A 19836-nucleotide genomic window follows, 5' to 3' on the forward strand; every position below is an offset into this window, starting at 1 on the left:
AAATTGCTTCGTAACACCTATATTTTAAACTGAAATATTCTATGCTTTATTAGTTAATATTTTCACAATGTATGGGTGTTTAAAATCGGCGTGGGTTAGACCCAACAATTTATTTCTTAATAACTCAAATTTACACGACTGATTACAGAGCGATTATGGACAAAATAATTCCGGCGCAACTTAGCTGGGTTTTCTCGATACTCGCTGAACTCGACTCGACTGAATAATAATCGATAAGAAAAAACTACTAAATGCTTTTATGTAGAATAATTTAGGTTATTTTTGGCCGTTTATGGCCTAAAAACTTGAATTAAAATAAAATCTGTTATAATTGTTAATAATGCTTTAATTGTTAATCATTGTCAAATTTAAGTTTTTAAAAACCACTAGAAAATATAGTGTGATCACAAAATCAGTAATTAAATATCAATCTGAAACTGGAAGTAAAATACTATAAACTACCAACTGAAAAACTCTGCCTTATGTTTTCGGAAGGAGTTCTAAAGCTGTCTCCCCATTAACACACTCTCGATTTCCACTTGATTTTTTCTGTAAACAAGAGTATACAACAGGACTCAGAAAACTTTTATGAACCGAAGAGCCGCTTTTCGTGAAGTAACTAATAACTAAACCAACGATTACAGTGACGATGGCTCCAATTACAGGGTAACAATGGAACGAGGTTTTAAAAATGACGTTAGGTTGAAATTGATTTCTAGAATATTTTAGTATAAGTGTTGGTAGTAGTTTTCCATGTACTTACAATGTAGTACTATTGGTGGAGACAAAGTTGGTACCATTCAAAAAACTGCAACCACTAGTGGAGAGTGGTTTCGTGGGAAATCTTAACAGGCCCTTCATTTGATAGTATTTGGCAGGGGCTGCTATACCAGCAACCGTAATACAACCCACAAGCATACCATACAAGGCCCCCTTGAAACCAAAAACAAAATCACAAAAGCACTAAAAATAACATACTTGGTGGTTCGCTTTCGGAAAGAGAACGCCTAACGTGAAAGCTCCAAGTATAGGTCCTTGCGTGATCCCCCATATTGTTGAAGACACTGTGAAGACCTCTCCCAATCCTTCCATTGCAAACACTAAACAGCTGCACAAAAGACCAATAACCAAGACTATTATTTTCAAAATATTCGTGGCCTGTTTATCTGAAGGCTTCTTTTTTAGAAATTCGCATACGACGTCCTTGTACATAACACCAGATAAAGCGTTCAAATTTGACGACATGGAACTACACTAGTGTAAATTTTGCGATGGCATAATTGAGTTTACCTGAGGGCTGCACTACAAATAGCTGCTATAAAGAGACCGGGGACTCCGGGGAGACTTCCACCAATCTCTGTTACAAAGAATGGGAAAAGTTGGTCATGTTTTGTAATCAAGTGACTAGTCAAAGGGTCACAGTCTTTGTATTTAGAATAGGCTACCAGACCGATGCAAACGCAGAAAGTGTGTACTAAAGACATACTGATTACGGTGTGTACCACCGACCATACGCAATCTTTGTAATTTGATAAGCTGAGGAACTTTTGAAGTCCTGTTTGATGTATGATGATAAGTGCAGTAGCTGTTGATCCACTTCCTATAATGTAAGCCCAGAAGCTATCTCTTGCTGTGAGATCGAGCTGAAAACTACAACGCGTTGTTGAATTTATCGAACATTGTGTCGTAGTTTACTTAAAAATGTCAAGTCTTTGTCCTTCCGCTGCCGTGTTCCAAACAGATAAAAATCCTCCTGATGTCTGTAAACCAATTATATACAGAGTGATAAAAGATACAATTATTATCCCAAACTGAAGGAAATCCGTCCACACCACCGTCTTCAAACCTCCTATCGAGGTATAGAAGACGCAAACAATCGACAAGAAAAAAGCACACAAACTGGGATTAAGTCCACTAGCTGAAATAGACACAGTATTGTCAATTCACTTACCAAAATTTGGTTTACCAGTGGCAAATGTTAAAGATGGGGTATAGGTAAGAACAGGAAACATAAAAATTTCACATAGCAGATACAGGATCAAAGCAAACATTTTAATTTTTTTGTCGAATCTCTTCTCCAAATATTCGTACATGTTGGCCACTTGCAGTTTAAAGAATACCGGAAGGTACACAAACGTAGCAAGAAGACCCATTACTATAAATGATCCAACATATAACCAAATACTGCCACCGTATCGGTAGACATCTGCAACCGTCCCTATTAACAGCGTTCCTGAAATGTGGCTACATTTTTCAGGTGTAGTTTGAGAACAAAATTAGAAGTACCTTACGGCTACTGACACTGCTATAGGAAGAATTTTCATGTTCTTGCCCCCCAAAAGATATTCTTTTAGGGTTGCCTGCTTAGTCCCGAAGCACCCATAATAAATTCCAATCAAACTACTAAACAGTAAAGTACCCACAAATATAACATAATCGTAAGAGCTCAATCTTAGTACGGAAGTTTTAGGAGTCATGGTGGTGATAGGACTAATACGAAGTGAAACAAAGTTGTAGTTTTAGTCACTATTTGTTTTTGTTTTTTAATTCAAGGTTTGTGTGTTTGTTCGGTCGTTTTGAAAAAAGTGCATACAATTTGCACATATATCTTGTAAACAATCGCAGCAGATAGGGTTTTTATGCAGCGATAGTCGCATAACCTATTTTTTGAACTGCTTTTTCAATTAACAATTTATTAGTTGGAATTGATACTTTAAAAGTAATAGATGTTTTTTAATACATATTTACACCTTATATTTTACGCAAAACATGACAAAGATAAGATAGTGAATGATTCACAGTGTCGCGAATTAGGTTATAACTAAAAACACGACTTTTGTTTTATTTAAGGTACGCCCTCATTGCTTCTGACTAAGAAGTTCCAACGCCGCTTCAGTGTTCCGGTCTGACACTTCATCTTCATTGTCTTGAGATGCTTTACACAGACACGATGTCATTGTACTTAGAAGGTCCTTATCAACTGGAGAACCCGTAGTGAAAAAACTAATAATAATCAAACCAAGTCATGATGGTTCCGATTAACGCATAATAATATAACATCGTCCTAAAAATCACATTGGGTTCCAGTGGAGTTTCATGGTTTCTGAAAAACTAGCTACATTTGACAATAATTAGGAACCAAATTCTTACAACGTTGTATTCAAAGCACTCAAAGTTTCGTTCAATAGGGTACAACCGCTCGTCGAGAGAGGTTTCGTGGAGTACTTGATCAAACCCCCCAGTACACCATAGAAGGCACCCTTTAAAAAATTATATATTTTTTGAAACACTGAAAATGATATACTTTGTGATTTGCTTTTGGGAAAAGAATTCTCAAAGAGAAAACTCCTAACAAGGGTCCTTGAGTAAGCTCTACAACCGATAAACTGATATTAAATACTCCTCCTATTCGTTCCACTAGGAAGACCAAGCAGGTACACAAGAAACCAACAACCAGGACTATGATTTTTAAAATATCGCTGCCCTTTTTTTCTGATGGTTGCTCCTTTAAAAACCGACACACCACGTCTTTGTAAATAACACCAGAGAGGGCGTTCAGGTTTGAAGACATAGAACTGGGTTTGATAAGTTTTGTGATTTGCTACGGAGAGGATATACCTGAGAGCTGCACTGCAAAGAGCTGCCAACGAAAGACCAGAAACACCTGGGAAACGGCGACCAATATCTGCTACAAAGTAAGGAAATAACTGGTCGTGTTTTGATACCATGTGACTAGTTAAAGGATCACAGTCTTTGTACTGAGAATAAACTACCAAACCGATGAAAACGCAGAAGGTGTGTATTAAAGCTATGCTGAATACAGTGTGGATAACAGACCATACACAGTCTCTGTATTTTGGTAAACTTAAAAATTTCTGAACTCCTGTTTGGTGTACGATAACTACCGCCACGACTGTTGGACCACACGCTACATAACCCCAGAAGCTATCTCTTGCTGTAAAATCAACGTTAAAGCTACAACATTACTATTATAGTATCCTCTAGAGTAATGGTAGCAATTACTTGAAGACTTGTAGTCTTTCACCCTCCAGTGCTCTATTCCAAACAGTTGAAAATCCTCCAGATACATTAAGGCCTATTACGTACAATGTGACAAGAGATATCATTATGACCCCAAATTGAAGAAAGTCTGTCCAAACTACAGTCTTGAAACCACCTATTGAGGTATAAAAAACGCAAATAAGACACAAGACGAAAGCAGACCATGAAGGGTTCATTCCACTAGCTAAAATTCTCGGTTCATATTTATTACACTTTTACCGTGTTTCGCACCTATGGCAAAAGTCAACGATGGCGCGTACGCCATAATCGGGAACATAATAATTTCCGAGAGAAGATAAATCGCAAAAGCCATAATTCTCGTTCTTTTATCAAATCTCTTTTCCAAGTATTCGTAAATATTGGTCATCTGGACTTTGAAAAAGACTGGAAGATAAATGAAAATTGCCAGAAGACCCATAATGACGTAGGATACGATGAATAACCACATGCTAGCTCCGTATCTGTACACCTCTGACACAGTTGCGATGAGCAGAGACCCAGAAATATGACTAAAATTTGATGTATTTGTTGGGTTTGTTAGCAAATTTGAGAGTACCTTATTGCTACTGATACTGCTATGGGAATAATTTTCATGTTTTTGCCTCCCATAAGGTATTCTTTGGTTGTAGCTTGTTTCGTTCCAAAGCAACCATAGTAAATTCCTATAAGTGTGCTGAAGACTAGGGTGCTTATGAATATAATGTAGTCGTAAATGCCGAGTGTCGATGATGTCTTCAGTGTCATGATACTGATACTAGAACTGTGGTAATGACTACCATACGATAATGAATTGTTGCTAAGTACGTTTATCTAGAATAATTTAGGTTATTTTTGCTCGTTAATGGCTTGAATCCTTGAGTTAAAAAAGGATTATAATTGTTAATAATGCTTCACTTGCGCACTTGGAAATACGATAAACAGAACGAAAGTAGGCCATTAGTAGCGTATCGTGTTGAAGTTTAAAATAAAAGACAAAGATATATATTTGTTTCATTTGTCAACCCCATTCACGCTCGCTTTCAAAAAAAAAAAAAAATACAATCTATAAAAATACAGTATGATCAACAAATGCTCATGGCAATATAAGTAAATAATTAAATGTCACTGTGCCAATTTTGATAGCAATAAGTAAACGATGTTAAAAATTGTCTTGTTGTTTATGAAGGATATCTAAAGGTGTCTCCGCATTAGGATACTCTTGATTTTCACCTGACTCCTTCTGTAAGCAAGAGTATACAACAGGACTCAAAAAATCTTTATCAGCTGAAGAGTTGCTTTTGTTGAAGAAACTAATAACTAAACCAACGATCACAGTGACGGTAGCTCCAATTATGGTGTAATAATAGAACGAGGTTTTAAAAATGACGTTAGGTTGAAACTGATTTCTGGAACATTTCAATGTAAGTGTTGGTAGTGATCTTCTATGTACTTACAATGTAGTACTGTTGGTGTAGACAGAGACATTAAAGAAACTGCAACCACTAGTGGAGAGTGGTTTCGTGGGAGAACTAAACAGACCCTTCATCTGGTAGTACTTGGTAGGAATTGCTATACCAGAAACCGTAACACAACCCACAAGCATACCATACAAGGCCCCCTTGAAACCAAAATCAAAATCACAAACGCACTAAAAGTAACATACTTGATGGTTCGCTTTTGGAAAGAGAACTCCTAGCGTGAAAACTCCAAGTACAGGTCCTTGGGTGATCCCCCATATTGTTAAAGACACGGAGAAGACCTCTCCCATTCCTTCCATTGCAAACACTAAACAACTGCACAAAACACCAATAACCAAGACCATTAGTTTCAAAATATTCGTAGCCTTCTTTTCCGAAGGTGTTTTCTTTAGAAATTCGCATACGACGTCTTTGTATAAAACACCAGATAAGGCGTTCAAATTTGACGACATGGAACTACACTAGAGTAAATTTTGTGGTACCATAATTGAGTTTACCTGAGGGCTGCACTGCAAATAGCTGCTATAAAAAGACCCGAGACTCCGGGGAGATTTCCACCAATCTCTGTTACCAAATAAGGAAAGAGTTGGTCATGTTTTGATATCAAGTGACTAGTTAAAGGGTCACAGTCTTTGTACTTAGAGTAGGCTACCAAACCAATGAAGATGGAGAAAGTATGTACTAAAGACATGCTGATTACAGTGTATATAACCGACCATACGCAATCTTTGTAATTAGATAAGCTGAGGAACTTTTGGAGTCCTGTTTGATGTACGATGATTAGTGAAGTAGATATTGATCCACTTCCTATAATGTATCCCCAGAAGCTATCTCTTGCTGTGAGATCGAGCTGAAAACTACAACGCGTTGTTGAATTTATCGAACATTGTGTCGTAGTTTACTTAAAAATGTCAAGTCTTTGTCCTTCCGCTGCCGTGTTCCAAACAGATGAGAATCCTCCTGATGTCTGTACACCAATTATATACAGAGTGATAAAAGATACCATTATTATCCCAAACTGAAGGAAATCCGTCCACACCACCGTCTTCAAACCTCCTATCGAAGTATAGAAGACGCAAACAATACACAAGAAAAAAGCACACAAACTGGGGTTAAGTCCACTACCTGAAATTGACACAGTATTGTCAATTCACTTACCAAAATTTCTTTACCAGTAGCAAATGTTAAAGATGGGGTATAGGCCAGAACAGGAAACATAAAAATTTCACATAACAAGTACAAGATTAAGGCAAACATTTTAATTTTTTTGTCGAATCTCTTCTCCAAATATTCATACATGTTAGCCATTTGCAATTTAAAGAACACTGGAAGGTACACTAACGTAGCAAGAAAACCCATAAATATAAATGATCCTACAAATAACCAAACACTGCCACCGTATCGGTAGACATCTGCAACTGTTCCTATTAACATGGTTCCTGAAATGTGGCTACATTCTTCAGGTGTAGTTTAAGAACAAAATTTATAGAAATACCTTACTGCTACTGACACTGCTATAGGAAGAATTTTCATGTTCTTGCCTGCCAGAAGATATTCTTTTAGGGTTGCCTGCTTAGTCCCGAAGCACCCATAATAAATTCCAATCAAACTACTAAACAGTAGAATACCTACGAATATAACATAATCATAAAGACTCAATCTTAGTGATGAGTAAGTCATTTTAGGTATTCACGTTGTATTTAAATGACAAACTAGACAAATTCACTAGCTATTCTTATTAACTTCAAGTGTACATAAATCGCTTTTATATCTTGTAAATAATGTGGTAGATAGTGTTTTTGAATAATCAGTAAAGCAAAGCTTCGGGTCGACCTTCAAATTAAAATAATTTGTGATATATTTACTCGTTTGAACCAGTTTCCTAGAGCCTAAGCGTGCAACACGTCCTAAGCAGCCGCACTTGAGACAGGTTTCACGGGTATCATATGTGTAAAAGTTTGTAAAATGCAAGAGGTTAGAAAAATAAAATAACCACTATCTATATAGGTGCTTTTTATTCAAGGTCCACGCCCAAACTTCCATTTACCTACTAGTCGACATTTTAACCACAATCATGACACCTAACACGTCTTGATCGCCTACTTTAAGCTGGTTTGATTACATTATATTTGCAGGTACTTTAACTTTCAGTACTTTGATCGGGATCTACTATGGGTGCTTTGGCACCAGACAAGCAACCACCAGAGAGTATCTAAGGGGTGGCAAAAGCATGAAAATCGTTCCTATAGCAATATCTGTAGCAGTCAGGTGAGTTCATGACAAATTTCAAATCGCCACAATTCTGACAATTGTAGCCATATTTCTGGAACTATGCTACTAGGAACAGCGGCAGTGGATTAATTATCAGCGCTATGTCAAAGAGTAAGTCTGCAGTTGACAGGAAACTGCTAAGTCCCTTGATATACAAGCGCTTACCTGAAGAATGCCCAGAGGAAAAGATGACTTGTATTAGTGCAGGAGAAACTTCATAAATTCTTAGTTAGAATTTGCGCGTTTTGTGAATAGTAGTACTGTTATCTTTGTAATTTTGCTATGTTGTTGTTATAATAATAATAATAATAATTTAATGGTACAGTCATAGTAAACTTTAGATAATAACAGGTGTCAATTATTCTAGATAATCAACAGATATGCACTTCGTCCAACGTAAGAATCTGCCGGAAGTTAATGGTACCGTGGCACAGAAAGACCTTTATCTTTTTGTTTTCGCTGTTATCATAATTCTACATAACCTAAAAGAGCTTATCAAAATGAAGTACGTTATTTTAATTCAAGGCTGTAACACCTCATTCCGATTACCTATTTGTGCATTGCTTGTGTGCACTTTTTGGATTTAGTAAATCCGGTACTTTTGAAGCTCAACCATGACACCTAGTTTAAATTCAACGGTCACTTTGAGTTGGTACGATTACACCATCTTTGTAGGTACTCTAGTGTTCAGTACTATGATCGGGATCTACTACGGGTGCTTTGGAACTAAGCAAGCAACAATGAAAGAGTACCTCATGGGAGGGAAAACAATGAAAATCGTTCCTATAGCAATATCAGTAGCAGTGAGGTGAGGCTGCGACAAATTCGTCAAATGATCGTCGCAATTCCAAAAATTCTAGTCATATTTCTGGAAGTTTGTTACTAGGAACAGCAGCAGATGTCTTCAGGTACGGAGCTAGCGTGTGGTTGGTTAATTTATCGTTCATAGTAATGGGGCTAGCGAATTTTGTTTACCTTCCTGTGTTCTTTAAACTGCGACTGAGAAACATTTACGACTATTTGGAAAAAAGATTCGACTCAAAAACAAGACTGTTAGCTATTGTGTTTTACTTGATTGCTGAGATTCTTATATTTCCAGTGCATGTGTACACTCCATCATTGACATTAGCTACCGGTAATGATCTGTTCGATGTGTTCAAATTATAATTTAGTTGTAATTTCAGCTAGTGGTTTCAATGTAAATCTGGTAGCTTTTATTTTATCTGCCATCTGCGTCTTTTACACTTCAGTGGGTGGTTTTAAAACCGTAATTTGGACTGACTTTCTTCAGTTTGGTATCATAATGGCGTCTTTTATCATCGTTTATGTGATAGGTCTTAGATTGACTGGAGGGTTTTTATCAGTGTGGAACACAGCATTAGCTGGTGAAAGATTACAAATTTTTAAGTAACCACTACTATATACTTACTAGTGCTAATGACTAAAATGTTATTGTAGTTTTGATGTTAATCCCACAGTAAGAGATAGCTTCTGGGGATACTTAATAGGCGGTGGAGCAATTTTTGCAGGCTATGTAGCCTGTCGTCAAACTGGGGCTCAAAAATTTTTAACCTTACCAAAATCTACAGACATCAAATGGTCTATTATATACACTGTAATTAGTATGGCAGTGGTTCACACTTTGTGCATTTTTGTTGGGTTAGTGGTTTACGCCAAATACAAAGACTGTGACCCTTTGACTAGTCACAAGATCTCAAAACATGACCAAATTTTTCCGTACTTCGTAACCGAGATAGGTGGCACCGTACCAGGACTCTCGGGTCTCTTCATAGCAGCTATTTGTTGTGGATCTTTAAGGTACATCTTCTTTTTCACTGCATTTTAAATGCACTACTATCTATATTGTAGTTCAATGTCTTCAAACCTAAACGCTATTTCTGGTGTTATCTACAAAGACATTGTGTACTTCTTTCTCAAGAAAGAACTTTCAGACAAAAGCAGCAGCGGTATTTTGAAAGTAATAGTTCTAGTTGTTGGAACCTTGTGTACTTGTTTGGTGTTTACAGTGGAATTATTGGGGGACGTGTTTTCTGTCGGTGTATTAGCGACAAGTCTTACTCAAGGACCGTTGTTGGGGGTTTTTACACTAGGAATTTTCGTTCCTAAAGCAAACCCAAAGGGGGCATTTTACGGTATGCTTGGAGGTTTTACAGCTGCTATTGGCCTCACACTTCCTGCCAAATATTACGAACTGAAGGGTTTGATAAAGTACCCTACGAAACCCCTGTCAATAAGTGGTTGTGGTCCGTTCAACCAAACGACAAATTTTACTTCTTTTGGCAACACTGCATTGTAATATAAGTGTTCTGTTTGTAATTAACCTATTTTAATTTTTTTTTTGTACAGAAATGACACCGTAGCACACCAACCCCCTTCCATTTTTAAAATTACGTTTTACTACTATACGTTTTTTGGAGCCATCATGACCATCGTTTTCGGTTTAATTATTAGCTATATGTCAAAGAGTGCTTCGGTTGACAGAAAAGTGCTAAGTCCCTTGATATACAGGTACTTACCTGATGAAGGTCGGGAAGAAGAGAGGGTGTCTTGTACTGGTGCACAAGAAACTTCATTGAATCTGGGTTAGAATTTTTGGGTACTGTTGTTAGGTTGGGCTCATGTTTTGTGTTCGTTGTTGTCATTTTAAATAACCAGGCATAAATTTAAGATATAATTTGTTAGACCATTATGTAAAAAAATGCAATGTTAATGTCGTTATCAAAATAAAATAAGTTATTTCAATGCAAGGTTACGACACTTCCATTCCAATTAGCTATTCGTGCATAGTCAGTGTACACTTTTCAAATTTAGTACAACTGGTACAATTGGAGCTAAATCATGACCCCTAATTTAAATTCAAAGGTCACTTTGAATTGGTACGACTATGCCATCTTTGTAGGTACTTTAGTTTTCAGTACTATGATCGGAATCTATTACGGATGCTTCGGAACTAAACAAGCAACAACCAGAGAGTACCTCATGGGAGCGAAAACCATGAAAATCATCCCTATAGGAATCTCAGTGGCAGTGGGGTGAGTTACCACAAAACATTCAAGCGTCACAGTTCTGAAAATTTTAGCCACATTTCCGGAACTTTTCTACTAGGAACAGCAGCAGAAGTATTCAGATACGGAGCCAGCGTTTGGTTGATGGTTGTGTCAATAATAATAATGGGGTTCCTAGTAAATTATATTTACCTTCCTGTGTTTTTTAAATTGCGACTAAGAAACATTTACGACTATTTGGAGCAAAGATTCGACAAGAAAACGAGAATTTTGGCCATTGTGTTTTACGTGGTTGCTGAAGTTTTTTTATTTCCAGTGCAAGCGTACACTCCATCGTTGACATTCGCAACTGGTACAAAGTACTATAGGTTTTTTTTAAACTGACACTCTTGTTTCAGCTAGTGGTTTTAATGTCAATCTGGTCGCGTTTATCTTGTGTGCCGTTTGCGTCTTTTACACTGCGATTGGTGGTTTCAAAACGGTCATTTGGACGGATTTTTTTCAATTTGGAATAATAGTGACGTCTTTCGTTAGCGTTTACTTGATCGGTCTGGGAAAATCTGGAGGGTTCTTGTCGGTGTGGTACACAGCTTTGGCTGGGGAAAGACTACAGGTTTTTAAGTAAGTACTACTAGTTAGGGTTGATGATTACCCAAGAGTGTTATTGTAGCTTCGATGTTGACCCTACAGTCAGAGGTACTTTCTGGGGGTATCTGATAGGTCTAGCAGCCGCTTCTACTAGCCATCTGGCCGTACGTCAAACCGGGGCCCAAAAATTTTTAACCTTAGGAAAATCTACCGATCTCAAGTGGTCGGTTACCTACACCGTAATTAGTATGTCTGTGCTCCAGACTTTGTGCGTTTTGGTTGGCTTAGTGGTTTATGCCAAGTACCAAGACTGTGACCCTCTCACCAGTCACATGATTTCAAAGCATGACCAAATTTTCCCGTTCTTTGTAACCGAGATTGGTGCCAGCCTACCAGGAATCTCGGGTCTCTTTATAGCAGCTATTTGTAGTGGATCACTAAGGTACATCTTCTCTTTCACTAATCGCTGTACTAAGATCTATGTTATAGTTCAATGTCGTCCAACTTAAACGCTCTCTCTGGTGTCATCTACAAAGACGTTGCGTACCTTTTCCTCAAGAAAAAACTCTCCGACAAAAGTAGTAGCGGTACTTTAAAAGTGATAGTCCTCGTAGTTGGAACCTTGTGTACCTGCTTAGTGTTTACAATAGGACTATTGGGCGAAATATTTTCCATTAGTTTGTTGTTGCTAGGTCTTGCAGAAGGACCGTTGTTGGGGTTGTTCACACTAGGAATTCTCTTCCCACAGGCAAATTCAAAGGTATAATTTCGTCAAACGTGAGTCAAGCAATAACCGTGTTTTAAAGGGAGCCTTCTATGGTACTCTTGGTGGTTTTATTGCTGTTGGAATTCTAGCAGTCCCCGCCAAATTCTACGAATTGAAAGGTTTGATAAAGTATCCCACGAAACCTCTGTCAGTACGTGGTTGCGATTTATTCAACCAAACGACAACCACAACAAATTTTACCACTGCTTTGTAATAAAAAAAATCTGCTAGTGCTCACTTAATTTTTGATTTTTTTTTTCAGAAACGATTCCGTTTCGTCCCAAGTACCCTCCATTTTTAGGATCTCGTTTTATTATTACACGTTTATTGGAGCCGCAATGACTGTCATTTTTGGATTAATTATCAGCTATATGTCAAAGAGTAAGTCTTCAGTTGACAGGAAATTGCTAAGTCCCTTGATATACAAGCGCTTACCTGAAGAATGCCCAGAGGAAAAGAAGATGACTTGTATTAGTGCAGGAGAAACTTCATAAATTCTTAGTTAGAATTTGGGCGTTTTGTCAATAGTAGTACTGTTATCTTTGTAATCTTGCTATGTTGTTGTTATAATAATAATAATAATAATTTAATGGTACAGTATCTAATAACAATTCGTAAGTGTCATAGTGTCATAGTAAACTTTCGACAATAAAGGGTGTCAATTATTCTAGATAATCAACAGATATGTACTTCCGGAAGTTAGTGGCATCGTGGCACAGAGAGAGCTTTATCTTTTTGTTTACGCTGTTATCATAATTCTACATAACCTAAAAGAGCTTATCTAAATGAAGTACGTTATTTTAATTCAAGGCTGTAACACCTCATTCCGATTACCTATTTGTGCATTGCTTGTGTGCACTTTTTGGATTTAGTTAATCCGGTACTTTCGAAGCTCAACCATGACACCTAGTTTAAATTCAATGGTCACTTTGAGTTGGTACGATTACACCATCTTTGTAGGTACTCTAGTGTTCAGTACTATGATCGGGATCTACTACGGCTGCTTTGGAACTAAGCAAGCAACAATGAAAGAGTACCTCATGGGAGGGAAAACCATGAAAATCGTTCCTATAGCGATATCAGTAGCAGTGAGGTGAGATTGCGACAAACTCGTCAAATGATCGTCGCAATTCCAAAAATTTTAGTCATATTTCTGGAAGTTTGCTACTAGGAACAGCAGCAGATGTCTTCAGGTACGGAGCTAGCGTGTGGTTGGTTAATTTATCCTTCATAGTAATGGGGCTAGCGAATTTTGCTTACCTTCCTGTGTTCTTTAAACTGCGACTGAGAAACATTTACGACTATTTGGAAAAAAGATTCGACTCGAAAACGAGACTGTTAGCGATTGTGTTTTACTTGATTGCTGAGATTCTTATATTTCCAGTGCATGTGTACACTCCATCATTGACATTAGCGACCGGTAAAGAATCTGTTCAATTTATTAAAATTATATTTTAATAAGTGTAATTTCAGCTAGTGGTTTTAATGTAAATCTAGTCGCTTTTATTTTATCTGCCATCTGCGTCTTCTACACTTCAGTGGGCGGTTTTAAAACCGTAGTTTGGACTGACTTTCTTCAATTTGGTATAATAATGGCGTCTTTTATCAGCGTTTATGTGATTGGTCTTGGAATGACTGGAGGCTTTTTGTCGGTGTGGAACACAGCATTAACTGGTGAACGACTACAAATTTTTAAGTAACCACTACTACATACTAGTGCTGATGATTAAAATGTTATTGTAGTTTCGATGTTAATCCCACAGTAAGAGACAGCTTCTGGGGATACTTAATAGGCGGTGGAGCAATTTTTGCAAGCTATGTAGCCTGTCGTCAAACCGGGGCCCAAAAATTTTTAACCTTACCAAATTCTGCAGACATCAAATGGTCTATTATATACACCGTAGTTAGTATGGCGGTGGTCCACACTTTGTGCATTTTCGTTGGGTTAGTGGTTTACGCCAAGTACAAAGACTGTGACCCTTTGACTAGTCACAAGATCTCAAAACATGACCAAATTTTTCCGTACTTCGTAACCGAGATAGGTGGCACCGTACCAGGACTCTCGGGTCTCTTCATAGCAGCTATTTGTTGTGCATCTTTAAGGTACATTTCTTCATTGCGTACTAAATGCACTACTATCTATATTGTAGTTCGATGTCTTCAAACCTAAACGCCATTTCTGGTGTTATCTACAAAGACATTGTGTACTTCTTTTTCAAGAAAGAACTGTCTGACAAAAGCGGCAGCGGTATTTTGAAAATAATAGTCCTAGTTGTTGGGACCTTGTGTACTTGCTTGGTGTTTACAGTGGAATTGTTAGGGGACGTGTTTTCTGTCGGTGTATTAGCGACAAGTCTTACTCAAGGACCGTTGTTGGGGGTGTTTACACTAGGAATTTTCGTTCCTAAAGCAAACCCAAAGGGGGCCTTTTACGGTATGCTTGGAGGTTTTATAGCTGCTATTTGCCTCACACTTCCTGCCAAATATTACGAACTGAAGGGTTTGATAAAGTACCCTACGAAACCCCTGTCAATAAGTGGTTGTGGTCCGTTCAACCAAACTACAAATTTAACTTCTTTTGGCACCACTGCATTGTAATATAAGTGTTCTGTTTGTAATTAACTTATTTTAATTTTTTTTTGTTCAGAAATGGTACCGTAGCACACCAACCCCCTTCCATTTTTAAAATTACGTTTTACTACTATACGTTTTTTGGAGCCATCATGACCATCGTTTTCGGTTTAATTATTAGCTATATGTCAAAGAGTGCTTCGGTTGACAGAAAAGTGCTAAGTCCCTTGATATACAGGTACTTACCTGATGAAGGTCGGGAAGAAGAGAGGGTGTCTTGTACTAGTGCACAAGAAACTTCATTGAATCTGGGTTAGAATTTTTGGGTATTGTTGTTAGGTTGGGCTCATGTTTTGTGTTCGTTGTTGTCATTTTAAATAACCAGGCATAAATTTAAGATATAATTTGTTAGACCATTATGTAAAAAAATGCAATGTTAATGTCGTTATCAAAATAAAATAAGTTATTTCAATGCAAGGTTACGACACTTCCATTCCAATTAGCTATTCGTGCATAGTCAGTGTACACTGTTAGAATTTAGTACAACTGGTACAATTGGAACTAAACCATGACCCCTAATTTAAATTCAAAGGTCACTTTGAATTGGTACGACTATACCATCTTTGTAGGTACTTTAGTTTTCAGTACTATGATCGGAATCTATTACGGATGCTTTGGAACTAAACAAGCAACAACCAGAGAGTACCTCATGGGAGCGAAAACCATGAAAATCATCCCTATAGGAATCTCAGTGGCAGTGGGGTGAGTTACCACAAAACATTCAAGCGTCACAGTTCTGAAAATTTTAGTCACATTTCCGGAACTTTTCTACTAGGAACAGCAGCAGAAGTATTCAGATACGGAGCCAGCGTTTGGTTGATGGTTGTGTCAATAATAATAATGGGGTTCCTAGTAAATTATATTTACCTTCCTGTGTTTTTTAAATTGCGACTAAGAAACATTTACGACTATTTGGAGCAAAGATTCGACAGGAAAACGAGAATTTTGGCCATTGTATTTTACGTGGTTGCTGAAGTTTTTTTATTTCCAGTGCAAGCGTATACTCCATCGTTGACATTCGCAACTGGTACAAAATACTATAGGTTTTTTTTAAACTGACACTCTTGTTTCAGCTAGTGGTTTTAATGTCAATCTGGTCGCGTTTGTCTTGTGTGCCGTTTGCGTCTTTTACACTGCGATTGGTGGCTTCAAAACGGTCATTTGGACGGATTTTTTTCAGTTTGGAATAATAGTGACGTCTTTCGTTAGCGTTTACTTGATCGGTCTGGGAAAATTTGGAGGGTTCTTGTCGGTGTGGTACACAGCTTTGGCTGGCGAAAGACTACAGGTTTTTAAGTAAGTACTACTAGTTAGGGTTGATGATTGCCCAAGAGTGTTATTGTAGCTTCGATGTTGACCCTACAGTCAGAGGTACTTTCTGGGGGTATCTGATAGGTCTAGCAGCCGCTTCTACTAGCCATCTGGCCGTACGTCAAACCGGGGCCCAAAAATTTTTAACCTTAGGAAAATCTACCGATCTCAAGTGGTCGGTTACCTACACCGTAATTAGTATGTCTGTGCTCCAGACTTTGTGCGTTTTGGTTGGCTTAGTGGTTTATGTCAAGTACAAAGACTGTGACCCTCTCACCAGTCACATGATTTCAAAGCATGACCAAATTTTCCCGTTCTTTGTAACCGAGATTGGTGCCAGCCTACCAGGAATCTCGGGTCTCTTTATAGCAGCTATTTGTAGTGGATCACTAAGGTACATCTTCAATTTCACTAATCGCTGTACTAAGATCTATGTTATAGTTCAATGTCGTCCAACTTAAACGCTCTCTCTGGTGTCATCTACAAAGACGTTGCGTACCTTTTCCTCATGAAAAAACTCTCCGACAAAAGTAGTAGCAGTATTTTAAAAGTGATAGTCCTTGTTGTTGGAACCTTGTGTACCTGCTTAGTGTTTACAATAGGACTATTGGGCGAAATATTTTCCATTAGTTTGTTGTTGCAAGGTCTTGCAGAAGGACCGTTGTTGGGGTTGTTCACACTAGGAATTCTCTTCCCACAGGCAAATTCAAAGGTACAATCTAGTTAAACATGAATCAAGCAATAACCGTGTTTTAAAGGGAGCCTTCTATGGTACTCTTGGTGGTTTTATTGCTGTTGGAATTCTAGCAATCCCCGCCAAATTCTACGAACTGAAAGGTTTGATAAAGTATCCTACGAAACCTCTGTCAGTACGTAGTTGTGATTTTTTCAACCAAACGACAACTACAACAAATTTTACTACTGCTTTGTAATAAAAAAAATCTGCTAGTGCTAACTTATTTCTTGATTTTTTTTTCAGAAACGATTCCGTTTCGTCCCAAGTACCCTCCATTTTTAGAATCTCGTTTTATTATTACACGTTCATTGGAACCGCAATGACTGTCATTTTTGGATTAATTATTAGCTATATGTCAAAGAGTGCTTCGGTTGACAGAAAACTGCTAAGTCCCTTGATATACAGGTGCTTACCTGAAGAAGGTCGGGAAGAAGAGAAGGTTTCTTGTACTAGTGCACAAGAAAGTTCATTGATTCTGCGTTAGAATTTTTGGGTACTGTTAGTAAATTTCAGTTTTAAAATAAACGTTTAATTTAGACAACCTATAGCTTATGTTTTGTGTTCGTTCTTGTCATTTTGAACAACCAGGCATAAATTTTAGATATAATTTGTTAGACCATTATGTGAACAGTTGCAATGTAAATGTGGCTATCAAAATAAAATAAGTTATTTCAATGCAAGGTTACGACACTTCCATTCCAATTGCCTACTTGTGCATAGTTTGTGCGCACTTTTCGAAGTCAGTAGAACTGGTACAATTGGAGCTAAACCATGACGCCTAATTTAAATTCAAAGGTCACTTTGAATTGGTACGACTATGCCATCTTTGTAGGTACTTTAGTTTTCAGTACTATGATCGGAATCTATTACGGATGCTTCGGAACTAAACAAGCAACAACCAAAGAGTACCTAATGGGAGGAAAAACTATGAAAATCATTCCTATAGCAATATCAGTAGCAGTGAGGTGAGGAGGTCGCGACAAAAATTGAAACAACTGCCACAATTCCAAAAATTTTAGTCATATTTCTGGAAATTTACTACTTATAACAGTGTCAGATGTCTTCAGATACGGAGCTAGCGTTTGGTTGCTTACTATTTCGTTTGTTGTTATGGGGTTTCTAGCCAATTTTGTTTACCTTCCCGTGTTCTTTAAACTGCGACTGACCAACATTTATGATTATTTGAAGGAAAGATTCGACACGAAAACACGAATGTTAGCTATTGTGTTTTACCTGATTGCTGAGATTCTTATATTTCCAGTGCATGTGTACAGTTCATCCTTGACATTAGCTACTGGTAAAGAATGTGTTGGATTTGATTCAAAGTGACATTGTAGTTTCAGCTAGTGGTTTTAATGTAAACCTGATAGCTTTTATTTTATCAGCTGTCTGCGTCTTCTACACTTCAGTAGGTGGTTTTAAAACCGTCATTTGGACCGATTTGTTTCAGTTTGGTATAATAATGGCATCTATTATCACCGTTTATGTAGTTGCTCTTAGGTTATGTGGCGGATTTTTACCGGTGTGGAACACAGCTATAGCTGGGGAAAGACTACAAGTTTTTAAGTAAGCAATACTTCTAGTGTTGACGATCATGTAAAAGTGTTATTATAGTTTCGATGTTGATCCTAGAGTAAGAGATAGCTTCTGGGCATACTTCATAGGTGCTGGAGCTCTCTTTGCGGCCAACGTAGCCTGTCGTCAAACTGGTGCCCAAAAATTCCTAACATTGGCAAAATCTACAGACCTTAAGTGGTCTATTACACACACTGTAATTAGTATGTCAGTGGTCCACACTTTGTGTGTTTTCGTTGGCTTAGTGGTTTACGCCAAGTACGAAAACTGTGACCCTTTGACTAGTCACATGATCTCAAAACATGACCAAATTTTCCCGTACTTTATAACCGAGATCGGTGCTGGGGTGCCAGGAATCTCTGGTCTCTTTATAGCAGCTATTTGGAGTGCAGCCTTAAGGTAATTGTCTCTTTCAATGCGTATTATACTACTATCTCTCTTACAGCTCAATGTCTTCAAACTTAAACGCTATCGCTGGTGTTATATATAAAGACGTTGTGTACTTATTTTTCAAGAAAAAACCTTCCGACAATAGTGGCAGTGGTATTTTGAAAGTGATAGTTGTCGTTATTGGAACCGTTTGTACTTGCTTGGTGTTTACAGTGGAATTCTTAGGAGACATACTTTCTATTGGTGCAGTAGCACTAGGTCTTACGCAAGGACCGATGTTGGGAGTTTTCACACTAGGAATTTTGTTTCCAAAGGCAAATCCACAGGTAAAAGTTCACTAAAATATGTTTTAACGCACTGACGTTGTTTTACAGGGGGCCTTCTACGGTATGCTTGGAGGTTTAACAGCTACTATTTGTCTTACACTTCCTACCAAGTATTACGAACTGAGTGGTTTGATAAAGTATCGTACGAAACCGCTGTCAATAAGTGGTTGTGCTCTGATTAACCAAACGTTAACGACTACCAATTTTACTTCCTTGTAATACGGAGGTTTACTTTGTATGACTGACTTATTTTTGTCATTTTTCAGAAATGGTACCGTTTCCTTCCAACCCCCGTCCATTTTTAAGATTTCGTTTTACTATTACACGTTTTTTGGAGCCATCATGACCATCGTTTTCGGTTTAATTATCAGCTATATGTCAAAGAGTGCTTCGGTTGACAGAAAACTGCTAAGTCCATTGATATACAAGTATTTACCGGAAGAATGTCGAGACGAAGAAAAGGTGCCTTGCGTTAGCGTACAAAAACCATTGCAAATAGGTGATTAGAAATCTATTTAACTTGGTGCTAATATATGAATGTTTACTTTGAGCATGTTTGTGTTAAAGTGTTCGAATACTATCAACGTTGGTTAAATTCTTATATTTAGCTGTATCAATAGCAGTATTCAAAGTGTCATTAGACAGGGTTTACAATTTAAAGTATAATTTATTGGTTTACTGAGCGGACATTTGTTAA

The 19836-nt window shown here is 37.6% G+C and overlaps 8 protein-coding genes and 1 long non-coding RNA gene across 11 annotated transcripts; 6 read left to right on the forward strand and 3 right to left on the reverse strand.

The window, feature by feature from the left end:
- Positions 1 to 394: 394 nt before the first annotated feature.
- LOC135132677 (sodium-coupled monocarboxylate transporter 2-like) lies at positions 395 to 2479 on the reverse strand. 3 transcript variants are annotated; one of them, XM_064060843.1, is made up of 7 exons: positions 2287 to 2479; positions 1967 to 2244; positions 1696 to 1918; positions 1291 to 1650; positions 979 to 1249; positions 764 to 933; positions 395 to 715 (listed from the first exon to the last, which is right to left on the reverse strand). In XM_064060843.1, exons 1-7 carry the CDS (start codon positions 2475 to 2477, stop codon positions 481 to 483), a joined length of 1728 nt encoding a protein of 575 aa, XP_063916913.1. In that variant the 5' UTR covers positions 2478 to 2479; the 3' UTR covers positions 395 to 480. The 3 variants fall into 3 exon arrangements, with proteins under 3 accessions (XP_063916913.1, XP_063916915.1, XP_063916914.1); XM_064060845.1 differs by having other exon boundaries at positions 1967 to 2233; positions 2287 to 2354; XM_064060844.1 differs by having other exon boundaries at positions 2292 to 2330.
- Positions 2480 to 2862: 383 nt separating this feature from the next.
- LOC135131786 (sodium-coupled monocarboxylate transporter 2-like) lies at positions 2863 to 4806 on the reverse strand. Its single transcript, XM_064059635.1, has 6 exons — positions 4619 to 4806; positions 4294 to 4571; positions 4024 to 4246; positions 3619 to 3975; positions 3151 to 3575; positions 2863 to 3103 (listed from the first exon to the last, which is right to left on the reverse strand). Exons 1-5 carry the CDS (start codon positions 4804 to 4806, stop codon positions 3263 to 3265), a joined length of 1359 nt encoding a protein of 452 aa, XP_063915705.1. The 3' UTR covers positions 2863 to 3103; positions 3151 to 3262.
- A 321-nt stretch (positions 4807 to 5127) lies between these two features.
- Positions 5128 to 7452, reverse strand: LOC135132766 (sodium-coupled monocarboxylate transporter 2-like). Its single transcript, XM_064060963.1, has 8 exons — positions 7385 to 7452; positions 7015 to 7147; positions 6692 to 6969; positions 6422 to 6644; positions 6017 to 6376; positions 5705 to 5975; positions 5496 to 5659; positions 5128 to 5447 (listed from the first exon to the last, which is right to left on the reverse strand). The coding sequence occupies exons 2-8, from the start codon at positions 7050 to 7052 to the stop codon at positions 5201 to 5203; spliced, it is 1581 nt and encodes a 526-aa protein (XP_063917033.1). The 5' UTR covers positions 7053 to 7147; positions 7385 to 7452; the 3' UTR covers positions 5128 to 5200.
- A 105-nt stretch (positions 7453 to 7557) lies between these two features.
- On the forward strand, positions 7558 to 8112 carry LOC135132767 (uncharacterized). Its single transcript, XR_010281088.1, has 2 exons — positions 7558 to 7787; positions 7835 to 8112. It is a non-coding gene; the product is annotated as an uncharacterized LOC135132767 (long non-coding RNA).
- Positions 8113 to 8404: 292 nt separating this feature from the next.
- LOC135131787 (sodium-coupled monocarboxylate transporter 1-like) lies at positions 8405 to 10473 on the forward strand. Its single transcript, XM_064059636.1, has 6 exons — positions 8405 to 8598; positions 8651 to 8925; positions 8975 to 9197; positions 9249 to 9608; positions 9660 to 10103; positions 10158 to 10473. Exons 1-6 carry the CDS (start codon positions 8405 to 8407, stop codon positions 10396 to 10398), a joined length of 1737 nt encoding a protein of 578 aa, XP_063915706.1. The 3' UTR covers positions 10399 to 10473.
- A 119-nt stretch (positions 10474 to 10592) lies between these two features.
- On the forward strand, positions 10593 to 12664 carry LOC135133032 (sodium-coupled monocarboxylate transporter 2-like). The gene is made up of 7 exons (XM_064061260.1): positions 10593 to 10843; positions 10891 to 11168; positions 11215 to 11437; positions 11487 to 11846; positions 11894 to 12164; positions 12211 to 12380; positions 12433 to 12664. The coding sequence occupies exons 1-7, from the start codon at positions 10650 to 10652 to the stop codon at positions 12662 to 12664; spliced, it is 1728 nt and encodes a 575-aa protein (XP_063917330.1). The 5' UTR covers positions 10593 to 10649.
- A 405-nt stretch (positions 12665 to 13069) lies between these two features.
- On the forward strand, positions 13070 to 15168 carry LOC135131788 (sodium-coupled monocarboxylate transporter 1-like). Its single transcript, XM_064059637.1, has 6 exons — positions 13070 to 13263; positions 13316 to 13590; positions 13644 to 13866; positions 13914 to 14273; positions 14321 to 14764; positions 14818 to 15168. Exons 1-6 carry the CDS (start codon positions 13070 to 13072, stop codon positions 15056 to 15058), a joined length of 1737 nt encoding a protein of 578 aa, XP_063915707.1. The 3' UTR covers positions 15059 to 15168.
- A 21-nt stretch (positions 15169 to 15189) lies between these two features.
- Positions 15190 to 17381, forward strand: LOC135132640 (sodium-coupled monocarboxylate transporter 2-like). Its single transcript, XM_064060787.1, has 7 exons — positions 15190 to 15503; positions 15551 to 15828; positions 15875 to 16097; positions 16147 to 16506; positions 16554 to 16824; positions 16871 to 17040; positions 17092 to 17381. The coding sequence occupies exons 1-7, from the start codon at positions 15310 to 15312 to the stop codon at positions 17330 to 17332; spliced, it is 1737 nt and encodes a 578-aa protein (XP_063916857.1). The 5' UTR covers positions 15190 to 15309; the 3' UTR covers positions 17333 to 17381.
- A 203-nt stretch (positions 17382 to 17584) lies between these two features.
- LOC135132940 (sodium-coupled monocarboxylate transporter 2-like) lies at positions 17585 to 19765 on the forward strand. Its single transcript, XM_064061159.1, has 7 exons — positions 17585 to 17813; positions 17868 to 18145; positions 18192 to 18414; positions 18463 to 18822; positions 18869 to 19139; positions 19188 to 19354; positions 19406 to 19765. The coding sequence occupies exons 1-7, from the start codon at positions 17620 to 17622 to the stop codon at positions 19644 to 19646; spliced, it is 1734 nt and encodes a 577-aa protein (XP_063917229.1). The 5' UTR covers positions 17585 to 17619; the 3' UTR covers positions 19647 to 19765.
- The last annotated feature ends 71 nt before the right edge of the window (positions 19766 to 19836 follow it).

The sequence above is a fragment of the Zophobas morio genome, unplaced genomic scaffold (assembly GCF_036711695.1).
Source record: "Zophobas morio isolate AGI-343-1 ecotype UQ-CSIRO unplaced genomic scaffold, CSIRO_AGI_Zmor_V1 ptg000021l, whole genome shotgun sequence".
In the NCBI taxonomy this organism is placed as follows: domain Eukaryota; kingdom Metazoa; phylum Arthropoda; class Insecta; order Coleoptera; family Tenebrionidae; genus Zophobas; species Zophobas morio.